Source organism: Suillus paluster (genome assembly GCF_016628075.1).
Source record: "Suillus paluster strain FC165 chromosome Unknown EDB91scaffold_47, whole genome shotgun sequence".
Taxonomy (NCBI): Eukaryota; Fungi; Basidiomycota; class Agaricomycetes; order Boletales; family Suillaceae; genus Suillus; species Suillus paluster.
In genome coordinates, this window is record NW_024537607.1 from 272,065 (window position 1) to 287,204 (window position 15,140).

A 15,140-nucleotide genomic window follows, 5' to 3' on the forward strand; every position below is an offset into this window, starting at 1 on the left:
TTTTCGCTATATTTATGCCAGCTGTTGCCGTTGTTTTCGTTGCATTGTATCTCGCATTGCTTTTATCACATGAGAGTTGTTGATTCATCATGATACTAGTAGTAGTCTCCGTCGTCGTGTATCGTGATTGCCATGTATTTGCAGGACGGGAAATTGCAGTGAATTTGAATGATGATGTTTCACGTACGCTCGAGCAAAGGTTGTGCACACTCCAGACCGCCGCTCCTGGTTAACAATTTGGCGTTATTAATTTTTTCGATCGTCGGCGGTGCTACCTTGGCGCCAGCCCAGCTGCGCAGCCGGAAGCGAGCACCTTCATCATTATTAAAGCCCCTACCGTTGGCTGACATCTCATATCTCACATTTCAACGTTACCTCAGGGGGCCCATCGAGAGAACTATTGTTAGCACGTTGGGTAGGCTGTTCAATATAAATATTAATGCGTAGAAGCGCTTCATCTGAGGCGGCCTTGCAAGTACTTCTAGCCAATAAGAAGTACTCAGTCCTCAAAAGGCAATCATGTAAGGAGGTTGGCGTTGCTGCTTCCGCTCAGTGCTGGACTCAGTTCGCCCTTAACGGTATCCCTGGCAAGTAATGGATTCAGCCCTCCTTAAAGTTGACGAAGAGAAGGCACGCCATGCGAAGCGTGTAAAGCTCAGGGAGCTGAACGCCGCCATGGACGTCCACGGTGAGTCACAGCACTCATTCATACCGGGAGGCATCTAATTGCGAATAACAGTGGAGTTGTCCAAGCTGGACTCTTCCTTGAAGCGTCACACTGGCCTGATCAAGCGCATGCGCCAGTCTCTTGGTACCGATCATCGTGACCAAATTCTTAAGGACATAGACTCGCTGTCATTGGAAAAGTACATCGACGAGATAGCTGGGGTCACCCTAGAAGGAATTTCGAGATGCAAGACGGAGAAGGATGTTTGGAGTGCTGTTGAGGTGGGAAGGAACTTCCGTGGGCGCCGCATGCATTAACCCCATAACAATTCCAGGTCATTTCCGCTCTCCACAGACGCTTCCCCGCAGCGTTTACTCCTACCCTCATTTCATCCTTGTCTACCGCACTTGCAGCCCCTTCTCGTGCAGCCCTCTCTGCCTTGCCTCCCGAACAACGCGAGAAGGAGGATTCTACCCGAGTCTCTCGACAACGTCCCATTCTCCGTATCTGTTCTGAGCTGGCATTGGTCGGAATCATTACCGATGGACAGAAACGAAGCGGTGGTGAATGGATAATGAAAGTACTGAGGGAATTGGTAGGTTTCTTGTTAATTTCTGCTCAGGGACTGACTGGTGTCTGTCAAGTTGTCCAATGATCCAACGTTGTCGTCTCTACCTCTACTTTCCACATTTCTGAAGTCGTACTCGAGACCCTATTTGGGCCTGACGCCTCCCCAGAGCAAGCAGATATCCGCTGAAGCGGAACCTGGAACCTTGTCTTCAGCAACCACGAACGCCACCCAGGGAGAGTTCCCAGCGCTCTTGAACGAGGGCGAGGAACTTGTTCAACAAGAAATTCGCGATCGATTCAAGCGCATGTGCGAAGGTTATTTCGACAGCGTTTCTAAGAAACTCGTCATAGAGCACAAGGTATATTCGGAGGGTTTTTTCTAGAAAAAATTAATCCTCCATTTTTGCAGCGCCTGCAAGATCAAGATCGTAGGAATCATGAAGCATATATCCGCTCTGGGGAGATTTTTGAGGATAGGCAACAAGCGTATGAGAAGATGACGAAAGGCTACGAGAAACTGCTTGCGAGCTGCCAAACGTCGGTTTGAAACCAAATTTCTAGCGGTTATAAGCCATTGATTCTTCTGTTTTCAGGCTCTCGGAACTGCTGTACCTGCCGATGCCATCATTGCCTACGGTATCTCAGAAATCAGATTCCATCCAAATTGGAGCAAATGCTGTCTCGGGTGATGATGATGCATCATCTTGCGACTTCTGGAGGTAAATGGGAGGATGAGGAGGAGCGTCGCTTCTTTGAGGACATCCAGGACCTAAAGGACTTTGTGCCAAAGTCAGTGTTGGGCATTGAGAGCGAAGAGAAAGAAGATAAAGAGGCCACAGAAGAAAGAGAAAGGGCGCTGAAAGAGAAAGCAGACGCTGAAGCGAAGAAACTAGAAGAGGAATTGGAGGGCCTGAAACTGGACGGAGATCAAGCGAACGGAAAAAAGGACAGTACCGCCGAAGTCGAGATGCAAGAGGGGGAACCCGATGGGTGTGTCTATCAGTTAGTTTGAGATTGCAGTGCGACTTATACTGCTTAGTACGATCACTCCGACACCGACATCTCCAGCCAAGGTCCCAAGTCCCCCGTTGTCTCCTCAACTCGCTCCTCAGGGACCATCACAGCTGCTCACTGCTTTGCTGGCACGCCTCCCCGATGCAACAAATCGTGCCATGATTGACCAAGCTGCAATTGATTTCGCGTTTCTGAACTCCAAGGCGGCTAGGAAGAGGCTCATCAAGGTCAGTAAATAGGCTCATTCCCGGTGCGGATCTACTGACAGCTCCATAGTTCTTGGGTGCTGTACCAAAGAATCGTACCGACTTGCTTCCTCATTATGCAAGGTTTGTAGCAACTTTGAACAGATACATGCCGGACATTGGTGCCGAGCTTGTGGCACTGGTGAGCTTTATATCAGCTCGATAATGTCCCATGTCACGGCTGATTTTCCAGCTGGATGAAGAATTCCGCTATCTGCAGCGAAAGAAAAATGTGGTGAAAGAGCTTGCAGAAGTTCGCTTGAAGGTGAGCGAACAATCCACTCACTCAATCCCCCCATGCTAATCAATAGAAAGAACACCACATATTTATCTAACTTGACGAAGTTTTGCGTCGTGCCTTCTCATCTTATTCTCCATATGTTCAAGGTTTGCCTGGACGATTTCTCCGGAACAAACGTCGAAAACATATCTATGCTCCTTGAAGGGTGCGGTCGCTTTTTATTGCGCAGTGACGACACTAGGGAAAGATTTGGTACCATGGTCAGTTTACATCGTATGCAGGCTGACACCCACTAAATGCTCATATTACAGCTTGAGCTCATGAGGCGTAAGCAAAGTATGCAGCACTTCGATCAAAGACAGATCCTTCTACTTGAAAACGCATATTATCAGGCCAGTTTATCTTACTTGGCGGAACAAGTGTACTCACACGAATGATGCAGTGCAACCCACCGGAGCGAGCACCGAGACAGGAGAAGGAGCGCACTCCTTTGGAACTCTTCATCCGCCATCTTATATATGACGTCCTGGCCAAGAAGACCATTGATAAAGTCCTTAAGCTCCTTCGCAAGCTTGATTGGGATGATCCAATCGTCCAGCGTGCTCTGCATAAAGTTTTTACCAAGCCTTGGAAAATAAAGTATAGCAACGTCAATTTGCTGGCCATGCTGACATACGACCTGCAACGTTACCACCCTGCTTTTGCGATATCGGTCGTAGACCAGGTCCTCGAAGACATTCGAAGAGGCTTGGAACAGAACGTCTATAGCACGAATCAACGCCGCGTGGCGACAATAAAATACCTGGGGGAACTCTATATCTACCGGCTGTTGGGGTCGAGCCTAGTGTTCGATACCTTGTGGTCGCTGGTCACGTTCGGACATCGTCAGTACATAGCACGATTTTGCATGGCTCGACTAACTCCTATTCCATAGCTGAAGGACGTCCATTGCCCCGTCAGCCTTGCCCACTGGATATGCCTAATGATTTTTTCCGCGTTCGTCTCGTTTGCGTTCTGCTCGACACGGTTGGCATGTGTTTCGACCGAGGAACTCAGAAGAGGAAACTTGATAATTTCCTCGTTTTCTTCCAGGTAATCTTATTCGCCATCTTATCCGCGATGATACTTACACCATCGTTCTGCAGTACTATGTCTTATCCAAAGAAGATCTACCCATGGATGTTGACTTTATGCTGTCCGATTCAATCGAGGCGAGTGAACCTACTTTAGATAGTACACCTGACCTCAGTTCGCGTACAGGCTATCCGACCCAAGATGTCGATGTATAAGATAATAGAAGAAGCCGCCGCCGCCGTTGATGACATGTTTCAACGCTGCTTTGCAGAACGCTGGCTGTACGATCGTTTACCACTTTTTGTCTTGGACACTCAACTCACGACCTGAAATAAGTGTCGACTGGTGAGGATAGTGGCGAAGATAGCGACGAAGAAGGTGAACGGCCTCAACAAGAAGAGGATGACGATGGTGATACTACTGGTCAGGAATCTTCGGTAAGCGACAGCGCTATCCGTGCAATAACTAAAGTTTGATCATGCCTCCCAGAACGAAGATCGAGCGCCGTCTCCAGACGCTGTTATTGTCTTATCTACACAGGAACGTCTCGGACCAACTGAAGAAGCTGTTGCTGATTTTGAGAAAGAGCTTGCCAAGATCATCACAGACTCCTCTGCTGAGTCTAGAAAGCTCGACAAGAAGACAGCTTGGTGGGATTCTGCCGTCCTCGCCCCCAATTTGCGCAAGAAGCGGGTTGAGGAGGGTGATGTCGATGCTGGTGGCGACAACAATTCGGATGGCAACGCCGTGATGCACTTCACTGTCATCACGAAACGTGGCAGTAAGCCGCAGGTGCGTGCCTTCATCTTAATCACCACTATTTTATCCTCATCGACGATGGTAGAGTCGCCATCTTCTTGTACCGGCTGAATCGGCGCTTGCTGTACACACACGATCCGCGCAACTTCAAGACAAGGTAGAGCAACAACATCTCAAACGTTTAGTCCTGGACTACGAGCAGAGAGAGGAAGCAGAAGAAATGAAAGGTTCGATCCACACGTTTACGAATGTCACAAAAATTAACGCGTAGTTTAGCCCTCGAATCCCGTACCAAGGCTGGTGGGATCAAGATCCGCTATGTCGGATAGCCCTAACTACATCGTCTATCGCATCAAGTCTCATCCATAGCCTAGATCGATGCATCGGCGGCGGCGCTCTTGCGCAACGACGGTTTTTGAACGAGTTTCATACCGCCTCCGTGGCACTCAGCGCTGTCATTCTCGCATGCACTGTGAAGCTGACCTGGCGGTTTCCTTGGCTGTTCGCTCAGCCCGTGGCTACCACCCGTAAGCATCATCTCATGTTGGCTGAAATCACCTAGTAGCCGCATTTCTTGCTACACCCTTTTGTTCTCTGTTTAGTTCCTGTAATCTATCGCCTAACATCCGTTCAGTATGGAATCGATTCCCACGTGTTTCAACGCAATTTTTGTAGTCAAGGTTCGTTCTTAGCTAGATGTCTCGTCTAAGTACGCGGTCCTTGAAAACAATAGAAACCCCAATCATAGCAAAGTAAAACAACAAGTTACTACGGGTATTTTTCATAAACTTTAGATTGGTACCTGCGCAGGTGAGGCTCCTCAACGTCTCTGTTTGGCTTCCTTTTTCGACATATACACGCAGCTAAACACTTGAACTTTTCTTCTGAACCACGGCAGCATATCTGCTTCGATAAGAGGACAACCATCCAACCGCAATGACTCAATTTCGGACCTGCACCCAGGCTGATTCCCATCCACAGTGACGGGCTGATCAGCGTGCAGGCGAGTCTTGACAAGGGAATAAGCACTTCGGGTGAGCAGGTCGTCACAGCTAGAGAGGTCGACATGCTTCAAGGAGGCGCACACGTCTTGATTATTATCGTTTGGATGTGTACCAGAAATGAAGTCAAGTACATCATTGACGACTCCGTGTATCCTTGATATCTGCAGGGTCTCCAATAAAGGCGCGCCAGCGAGGATGATCTTCAGCGAACTGGCGGTAGTGGTGCAACTTCCAACCCGGAGCTCCCTCAAAGCCCGAAGAGGATCGGCGTGCGCAAATGCCAGGAGCACGTCGGATGAACGGCCAATGGAGAACAAGTGCAGGACTTGCAAATTGGGTGCGACGACAACGCGAGTGATCAAAGAGACCAATTGAATGTTGAACAGTTTCATGCATCGGAGGTCGGAAAGTTGCATACAGCTGTCGCCGTCTGACTGCACTGGGACTGGGACTAAATCATAAAGTATGAGGTTCTCCAGTGATGGATTGGCCTTTAAAGCCGGGAGTATCTCCACTAATCCTGCGTCGATGCTCATAGTTTTGAGCCGATGCACCCGACTCCATAGCTGGTTCATCGAACGGGTAAAGGTGTCGACTTTCAAGGTCTCTAGGTGAGAGTCTTCGAAGTCTGGCAAGAATTTCTCGAAACCCTCACACCCTGTGATATCCAGATGCTCGAGACGCGAAATGATTTCTGTCTTGGACAGTTGGTGGAGCAGATTGTGTATTCGGGAGAACAAGGTTCCAGATACTGCGAGAGAACGAAGGGAATACCAAGATAATGGCGTGAGTTCCGAGAGGATGGATGACCATTCCATCTCTGGTATATTATGATGGAAAGAAAGGTCCGATATCTGGGTTCGAGCTCGCTGCACCCATAATTGTATCTTTCTAGCGGGATGGTTCTTCGAAACCACCAGGGTCTGCCAAAGCGAAGGAGTCTTGATAGCTATGCCACGCCAATGTTTGCAGACATGTGTCAACTTGAGAATCTGCGCATGGTCGGCAGCGATTACGAGACCAAAGATCTCCGAGAAGATTTCCACAGGCAACTTGCCGATGTGGTATGCTGTCTTTGCAATGCGCGCTCGCCGTCTTTCTTTAGCAGCCTTTAGGGAATCGATTGCTTGCGACTTCAATGCATCAAGTTCTTGACGACGTTGGACATCGTCTGCTTTGATGCGCTCGAAAGCAAGGTCAATCATTTTGAGGGCCGCCTCGTCCTTGTTAAGCGCATGAAAGAGACGTGCTGAGCGAGCATAGCCTTGCCAACGATCCGGAGCAGTATCCACAACTTTCTTCGCGTCAATGAGAGCGGCCTTATTGTTCCCAAGTTTCTCGTGCACGGCAGCACGAGAATCATAAATGGTGAAGGAGTCACAGCCGAGTGAAATGGCCTTCACTCTAGATAAGTACAAGTTGATTGGACAGGTTTGATGAACATACTTCGTCGAAGAAAGCAAGGGCTTCTGAGTATTTATTTCTCTTGAAGTTAGAGACACCTTGCTGAAAGCTAGCTTTCCAAGACATCAACGACAGGTGGATAGATAAGTCAGACTTAGACGTCATGGAGCGCATCGCGTCGCGTCTGTTTGTGTCATAAATGGCAATTCTTTCTCACCTTCAGCAAAAGCGCGACGCGTCGAGGACTCGAGCCATCCGACGAGGACGAGTACTACATAAGGGTGACTTAAGAGTTCATTCTTAATGTCAGATTCCGATGATGACTTCCCTGATGACTTCGTCTGGGATGATCAAACACTGGCCGTCCTTGACGAGGAGGAGTCCAGGTTCAAGCGTACCGCTCAGCCCAGTACAGAGGACCTGCCACCCCCCGCGAAGCGACGAAGACTAGACACAGGTCATTCGTTGAATTCTAGTGTCTTCAATCATTCTACTCCTGAAGATACCGAACATTTACCGAACATCACTGTGAGCAGTGATGGTACGTACGGGGTTGAACGGCAGGGACCTACCGCATTGGCTCCTCGAGCTGCACTTAATGGCAACATGAGATCGCCTGGAACGAACATCAGGAAGGACGGAGTAATAACTTCAAACAATCCCATTGTCACTGGCCAAATTTCTAATCCTCGTGTATCCTTACAACGACCCAGTCAGTCTCGTAACCCAGCCCCTACAACGCGTCCTGCTCAAGCTCCCTGTGAGCGAGTGGCATCTCAACCTTCACGGAGCCAATCTGTTTCTAGACCTCCTGTCGCGGAGCCGTCTCCTGCCGCTATCTTCGATGCTCAGCTGGCGGATATGCGAAGGCAAACGAACGAGGTTTGATACCCTGTACTCTAATGGGTAACGGATGTAGTAACATTACATTCTGTATGCCTAGCTTCGCAAAGAGAATGAGAGGGTGCAGGAAGAGTTGCGGTGCATGCTTTCTGCTAAACTCGCCAAAGATGGAGAAGTTGCAATACTCAGGAAAAACATTGAGAAGGTACCTCACCATGAATCGGCCACCTCAGGACAACTGAAAGCCTACTTAGACAGCTCAAGATCACGCAGCGCAAATAGGCGAAGCTCAGAGCGGCCAAGGAGGACTCAGAGGCCAAACAAACACAGATGCAAAAAGAAATGAAAGCGGAGGCAGACCGCCTGAAGACGCTGTTTACTTTCAAGGTATGGAAGGCTTTATCTGCTCACTCAGAGACTGAGGATGCACCTTGACAGCAACATGAGATTGAGACATCTACCCGAAAGTCTCCACGGTCTCCGCGTGCCAAAAAAGCCCCAATAGCACCCCTTGCGACGCCTCTACCTTTGCCTTCACAGATGCAAAGGTGGAACCAGGGCGGAGCTGTGGCGGGCCCTTCAAGAGTCCTGCAGGAGAGTCCCACCCGACCTCGCTTTGGCGAAATTGCAAATAATGAGCGTACAAGGAAACCGGTGGTTGAAAACCGAAATTTACCATCCGGATTCCAGGCCTCTGCATCCACTATAACGTCGCGGGTGACGGATTTCAGGAAAGGGAAAGAAAAGGCATCTGACCTGGGGCAGAGAGATCCATTAAAAGTGCAATCAAATAGCGACCCTCCGCCAACTTTTGGTGGCGGGCAGGGTGGCGGGCAGACAAACCCATTTCAAACGGCCCAGGATGATATTTCTGGCGCTATGATCCAAGATGACGGGTTCATGGCCGATTCTATCATGGATATGGACTTCAATGCACAGGACGACGTTGAAATGACCGACGGAGCCCAGGATCCACAGCTAAAGGCCACTGTGGACGAAGAAATTGAAGAGGTGGAACCTCATAGGTGGATTGTGGATGTAAGTTTTCGCCACCCATTGTGCCCTGGCCATAAGTAACAACCAGAATAGTTGCATCGACTTGTCCTAATGCACATCGAACCGACCTGCAGGATGACTACATTCCATGCGTTGTTGGGAGTTTCACTGCCGACTGGCCCCAAATCAGATACATATACTTCTGCATGTTCTCGAATACTTGACGTTCTCGCTAGTGTACCCGCTCAGGATCATCAAGCTTGGGGACTGGCAGCCCAGACGATTTGCCGGGCTCTAACAGAAATGGCAGATCTACTAGCCGCCTCTAACCATGTAAGTGTTTGATATATATTGTTTTTCTGTTCATGAATATCCCCCTCAGATAGTCTCTCTGGCTGCCCTTCTTAGTCAGCTAACTCAAATAACGTACACTCTTCCAACACCTCATCTATATCTCTTGTCGGACAGTACGACAGACGTCGAAGAAGACGCTGTTCCTCGTATTCTCGCCGTGATATGTTCCGTTATTCAGGACCACGTCAGTAAACTAGACAATCACGAAACAGAGAAATCAGAACGAGGTCTACTCGCCAAGGAGTCGATCGCACTGCTAGAAGCCCTGTGTTGGAATACTCCGAGTGACCTGGAAAACAGGTGATGAGCACATGTTTCCTATTCACTCTTGGCTGACGAGTGGTGTAGACTGGCCTTCGTACCTCGTTGCCCTTCGGTGTTATCGATACTTCTGGATTCCTCTCGACCAATGTGGTTTCTTTTTCAAAGTACACGCATGCTTTCTTGGTTCTCAACTCGTGAGCATGACCCTCCCGCGGCAATCAACCGTTTGTTTATAATCACGCTTAGGACCCGTCCTCTCTCAGTCCCTTTTGTCATTTCCTGACACTGAGGGGCAATCACAGGACTTTACTCGACTCCCTCATGTCGAGCGGATGTGTTCTCTCTTGATTGATTCAAGTAGAACGGGTGACGAGGTACGCACGGCAGTACGACTTTTATATGATATCATTATACCACGACAGGCCGATGGGATCAAGCGACACATCCTGACATTTTTTGGCATGCTTTCCGGGGCCCATCCAGGTGCTCACACGATTATCATCGAGTCACAATCTGTGGTACCCTCGATCATTTCTTATTTGTACGGACTAGCAGCACCGGTGTGGCAAGGTGACGAGGCACTGGAGTCTGATCCCCAGGCCGCTTCACGGTAACGGATTTTCTGCCATATACTAGCCGCACTTATATATTTTTTGTTTAGAGTTATTCAACGGATGAACCAAACGACGTTCTTGTTGCACAATTTGGTATTTAAAGCCGATGCTCAACGATTACGAGAACGTCTAGAGCACGCACCACGCCACTACAACGGCCTCGTACATCTGTTTATCGTTACCATGGGACGTCTCAGCTTTGCTGATGCGCCCGAATGGGTCCAAGAGAAAGATAAGCTGGAAATGGAGAGAGTTGCCGGTATGCTGCTAATCATTTTTTGTATTTCTGGCTAATGACGGTACAGGGCTTGCGAGGGAGCTATTGGAGCTATTGGTGGACGCGTCAGAAATGGATGCCATATGGGCTACGTACCAAGAGCCAGACGAAGAGGATGATGATGAGGAAATGGAAGCTCGACGGCTCGCCGCCAACGACATCTAGTGCGTTGTCTAAAGATCTTACGATGTGAGAAGCTGCGTCATATTCACGAAGCCGTCAATGATATCTCTGCATGCGTATCTGCTGGCTCGCCCCATCTTAGGCACCCTATTTTGTACATGTCATATGATGTGCGCAACAGTGTGGCTGTTTGAAAACATTCCAAGTTCCTGAGTTACAAGGACAAGGTGAGGTTAGGATCTGGAACGCGCATTCTATGCTATCCTTGATCATTGGTCAACTGCACGGAATCCCATGTGGGACTGGCCATGGATTCGGACGTCAGAATGCTCGCCTTGTCCTGTAACACAACGCGAACTCTTGCACGTAAGAAATCAAAATATCATTTGCGTGCTCGTGGATCATTAATATTGTCGGGGTGGCGTACCCACCATGCAGTCTCTCTGTATTTTTCCATCCGCATCACTACAAAGTTCTGTCAACATGATCAACATGCATATACATGTGCCCAAGGATCCGGACATGGCAGACAACCTTGTTGAATCTTGCCACCTTACAGTAAACTCTCTATCAGCGCTTGGAAGTGTCATTGTCAAGAACTACGTAAGAGCTTTTCCGAGCTCAGGCGAACCAGACGAAGCACAAGACGTCACGTCCCCACAAGCTGCGCTTCTCGATGGCAATCCAGCTTGCGTTATCTCTTTGAATATTTGTGTCTCGTGGCTCCCGGGTGAAGTGTCAATGTCATGTCTCAGTGACACTCGCTCTCGAGTCACCATGTCAGACCAGGGTCCATAGTATACACCATTCACATTTGAAACGGTGTGCCTATCACTCAAATGTAGTGCCTGTAGCCTGTCTGATTTTCGATACACAAGTTTGTAGGACCAGAGAATGCACGCCAATTGAGGTGCGGTTCACCTTGGAGTTCAGCGTGTGGATACAATCTGAGTCCTGTGTGCTCTGTGTTCCCCCGGATAAAGGAACAGACTCGCGCATTGAAGTCACAGCATGTGTTTGCAACTTTGCAAACAATGAATCGAACTGCCAGTACCATGATGCTATCACGAGCAAGCGATAACAAATCAGATAGTCCTAGCGAGTTACTCTAGGTTCTAGACTCCTAGTAGTTGCACATCCGAGTCGGTCCTTGGCACTTACAAGCAGACATCGGAAGATGAAATCGGAGATTAGATAAGGTGGTTATGCACTCATATAAAGCGACCGGAAAAAATGTTCCCCTCGATCACGTCACTTATGAACGCCTGTCATAAGCGCTCAATCACGTGCACAGCGTATTCTTATCCCCCTCAAGGGTAGAAGGCATCTGCCAGCAGTGAGCAACTTGGCAGTGAATGGTGTAAATGTGCGTTGCAGCGGCACGATTCCACAATGGTCGCCCATAAATTGAAAGATTTAATCTTCAGATCAGTATGCCACCATGGCTCACAACACCGACTCATCCAGCGCGCAGATCTATGCTGAGGCCACATGGCTGCATGGTACCATCGTAGCTGCCATATTTTATGGCGTGGTGGTCGTAATGTCTTACATGTGCTGGCGCTCTCTCTGGTCGCGCATTCGTTTGCATGCCACTGGCTACAGGAAAAACATATTCTTTTTCTGCTATGTCACTCTCCTCTTTGTGTTGGGTACGATGTATATGGCGCTCACCGCGGAGGAGGCGCAACTGTCCTTCATCTACAATCGTCAGTATCCCGGAGGTATATGCAAACTGTGAAGTAGACTGTATCGTATACTTATGTTCTTTCACGCATACAGGTCCTAGTGCATTCGCGAGGATACACTTCTCACCTCCACTTGGTGTTGCCCTCCTGCTTTCGAATTGGTTAGCAGACCTATTGATGGTAAGTATACACTCACATCTCCCATCTCACTATTGATCACATCATAAGATTTGGCGGTGTGTAGTAGTATATAGAGATACCAGATTACACCACGTTATCTTGGGAATTGGAAGCCTTATGTTCATCACGTCTCTCGGTATGTGCTGGACCGACCTCTCTCATTCGCAATCCCTCCTGACCCTTCTCAAGTCACCGGAACTATGTGGCTCGTCATCATGTCAAGCCCAACAAAAGCCACAAGCGGCTGGATGTCCATCCGCTTCCTCTTCCCATACACCTGCGTCGCCCTCGCCATCAACATCATCGTCAGTCTCCTCACCGTCTTGCGCCTGCTACATCACCGCCGCCGACTCTCCAAAATCCTCGGCCCAGGCCACGGCGCGATCTACGCCAGTTTCGCAGCAATAGTCATTGAGTCCGCCTCCATCTACTCAATATGCTCGCTCCTTTACCTCATCCCGTTCGTCGTCCACAACCCGCTCTCAGATGTATTCCTGCAAATACTGGGCGAGGCGCAGGTAAGTTTGCTCATACTACTCGGAACACATTGTGACTTACGTTTGTACTCTAGATCATTGCCTCACTCCTTATTATCTTTCGCGTCGCAGAAGGCAAGGCCTGGACAAAACGTTGCACCACCCTCGACAACTCAACCGTTGAGAGCTCCCTCCAAATGCGGCGGATGCCCCAGACCTTTCCTACGTCTGTTCCACCAGATCAGCTGACTGTCGAGATTAACTTCGACGAAGAAACCAACCCCGATGTATCCGTACAATCGCCAAAGTCACGCCACTTTGCCAGTAAGGCTGATGCCCCAGTCGACAGCGCGGTATAAGACTCGCCGGGCTGTGCGTATGAATCAAAAACTTGGGAGAAAAGGCAGAATGCACGAATTTCTCGAGGACTGGAACATCTGTCCCTGCCTGCCCTCCGTGTTTCTAGTCCTGGTTCAGCGGATGGGCTCGCCGTGGTCCATGCGTTTTCATCAATCAGTCTCGTTTTTGTGTGTTTTTTTTTGTGTTATTGCAATCCGCTCTGCCAGCACCGTATCATTGAATGGACTTTTCCGTTTCACATATCGCAGACCCGAAATGTTTCCGCGGAATTAGCACGCTACTCGTACACAATGTATATTGAATACCTACATTATCTAGCGCTCTTAATTGACCGCTTTCTTGTCATAGGACACGCATGCACACATGGTATCATCGGTATGTAGACCACACGAAGAGTGTTAGAAATGAATTTTGTCAACATTTTGACCAGAGTTCAACGGTGTAGAAGACGAGTTTCCGAATGAAAATGCATCCTTTGTGTAGCGCTCACCCCGAATGATAGACAGGTATAGTGATTGAATGGCCCCAAAATTCGATATACATTTCTTGCATGCATCCGCAAGTCATTGATTAACCAACGTTTGGCGGGAAAGTGCCCAGAGACTTGAACTTTTCAGCAAGTGATTCCCAGACACGGTTTGAGGGCATCAAGACCTCACCTCGTGACAAAACTTCTTGCGCCATTGGAATGCCTTTTTGTCTGCATAACTGGCTGCTTCCAAGATCTGTCCTCTTTTCACGGCGAGAGCACAGGCTTCTGCACGATACTTGACGGTCCAGCGTCGTCTTAGCTTTGCCTGAAGTAGTTCGTAAGACCCAAACGAGGCAACCGGGTGCTCAAGTCGTGCAACGTACGGATAGGGCGGAGTTATTAGAAGCACTCGGTTTACCAGCTTCCTCCCCTGGCCAGCCATCCACCGCCGCGGATTTGACCTCACCACCGCTTTCAAGCCACAGTTGCCAGAGACAGTCATCCCAGTCGAGTGATCGAGATCGGAAAAGAGAGAAACGTTCGGTACACCACGAAGAATAATCCTTGGGAAGAACAACAGGGGACATCGGGGCGAATGGATATATCCTACGGCTATTGTTACCCAGTACGAGAGGTAGCGGGGACGTCGACCGAACAATGGAGTTGTACACATTGTCACTTGATAGGTGCGAAGGTAAACCATCGGGGAACAGGACAACCCGATCGGTGGGCGCCAGGAGACGAGCAACGTTCAAATAGGCATTGGCGGATCCTCCAGAAGAAGACGAGACTTGGAGTACGTGGAACGACAGACCGGATGAGGCACGTGTATCATAGAGGTCCATAAGTTCCGGAAACCTTTTGAGCATGTTAAGACGGTCCGTTGAACCTAACTGTGCAGAGACGGTCACGATGACCAAAGACATGGGTCCTAGAAAACAGTAAGCGATTGCGCTCCACAACCAAAGACTCAGTCCAGTTCACCTTGCCAATTTGTGAGTGTGGTAAGAGTATCGTGTAGCCTCTCTTCCTCGACCCACAGGCAAGCGGTGAGGTCACTGTCCGCCGAGGAATGAGTAGCCAGGGTGAAGGTTTCCAGATGGCCAGGTGGTGGAACATTGGGAAACGCAATGGATATTCGCTGGTGAATCGATGAATTTGAAAGAGGGGAGACACGATACGTTGTGTCTAACACGTCCGAATCTCAGAAAATATGTATTCCAATACCCTTAGCGACGTACTTGAGACATAATCCATGTGCGGGCGGCCTGCTGCAACGGCACCTCGCAAGGCGCTATGCATTTTGAAAGACAGGAAAAGAACGCTCACGCAACAGTACAGAGACAAAAAAAATCGCAACCTTCCTAGGTGCCCATAGCGGAAGCGATGGAGGTCCTCGAGCAGAAATCCAGGGAAGTTAGTTATGAATCGCGCGACGCCAGACAGGGGTCCTGGATGGGAAGAAGCTTCTAATACTGCGCTTTGAAGGCGAGGTGATTGGCTGTTGTTGGCATG

General features: G+C 49.1%; 5 protein-coding genes across 5 annotated transcripts; 3 read left to right on the forward strand and 2 right to left on the reverse strand.

Annotated features, from left to right (window-relative positions):
- Window positions 1-594: 594 nt before the first annotated feature.
- EDB91DRAFT_1296846 (ARM repeat-containing protein) lies at window positions 595-5,266 on the forward strand (the record flags this gene model as incomplete). The annotated part of the gene is made up of 21 exons (XM_041324929.1): window positions 595-688; window positions 740-948; window positions 1,002-1,262; window positions 1,312-1,596; window positions 1,647-1,774; window positions 1,831-1,922; window positions 1,957-2,227; window positions 2,277-2,478; window positions 2,528-2,638; window positions 2,690-2,761; window positions 2,812-2,997; window positions 3,049-3,156; window positions 3,180-3,621; window positions 3,672-3,829; window positions 3,883-3,948; window positions 3,998-4,051; window positions 4,083-4,092; window positions 4,148-4,248; window positions 4,301-4,603; window positions 4,656-4,797; window positions 4,847-5,266. 21 exons carry the CDS (start codon window positions 595-597, stop codon window positions 4,897-4,899), a joined length of 3,348 nt encoding a protein of 1,115 aa, XP_041174889.1. The 3' UTR covers window positions 4,900-5,266.
- Window positions 5,266-7,124, reverse strand: EDB91DRAFT_586908 (uncharacterized protein). Its single transcript, XM_041327794.1, has 2 exons — window positions 7,021-7,124; window positions 5,266-6,971 (listed from the first exon to the last, which is right to left on the reverse strand). The coding sequence occupies exons 1-2, from the start codon at window positions 7,102-7,104 to the stop codon at window positions 5,391-5,393; spliced, it is 1,665 nt and encodes a 554-aa protein (XP_041174890.1). The 5' UTR covers window positions 7,105-7,124; the 3' UTR covers window positions 5,266-5,390.
- A 718-nt stretch (window positions 7,125-7,842) lies between these two features.
- EDB91DRAFT_586936 (uncharacterized protein) lies at window positions 7,843-10,617 on the forward strand. Its single transcript, XM_041327795.1, has 10 exons — window positions 7,843-7,860; window positions 7,922-8,026; window positions 8,076-8,208; window positions 8,260-8,859; window positions 8,911-9,150; window positions 9,200-9,471; window positions 9,520-9,629; window positions 9,682-10,045; window positions 10,097-10,308; window positions 10,355-10,617. Exons 3-10 carry the CDS (start codon window positions 8,152-8,154, stop codon window positions 10,489-10,491), a joined length of 1,992 nt encoding a protein of 663 aa, XP_041174891.1. The 5' UTR covers window positions 7,843-7,860; window positions 7,922-8,026; window positions 8,076-8,151; the 3' UTR covers window positions 10,492-10,617.
- A 1,104-nt stretch (window positions 10,618-11,721) lies between these two features.
- On the forward strand, window positions 11,722-13,571 carry EDB91DRAFT_587063 (uncharacterized protein). Its single transcript, XM_041327796.1, has 6 exons — window positions 11,722-11,809; window positions 11,917-12,173; window positions 12,232-12,317; window positions 12,366-12,453; window positions 12,507-12,835; window positions 12,889-13,571. The coding sequence occupies exons 1-6, from the start codon at window positions 11,805-11,807 to the stop codon at window positions 13,150-13,152; spliced, it is 1,029 nt and encodes a 342-aa protein (XP_041174892.1). The 5' UTR covers window positions 11,722-11,804; the 3' UTR covers window positions 13,153-13,571.
- A 152-nt stretch (window positions 13,572-13,723) lies between these two features.
- EDB91DRAFT_1250876 (uncharacterized protein) lies at window positions 13,724-14,927 on the reverse strand (the record flags this gene model as incomplete). The annotated part of the gene is made up of 5 exons (XM_041323277.1): window positions 13,724-13,762; window positions 13,813-13,950; window positions 14,009-14,556; window positions 14,610-14,813; window positions 14,867-14,927. 5 exons carry the CDS (start codon window positions 14,925-14,927, stop codon window positions 13,724-13,726), a joined length of 990 nt encoding a protein of 329 aa, XP_041174893.1.
- Window positions 14,928-15,140: the final 213 nt, after the last annotated feature.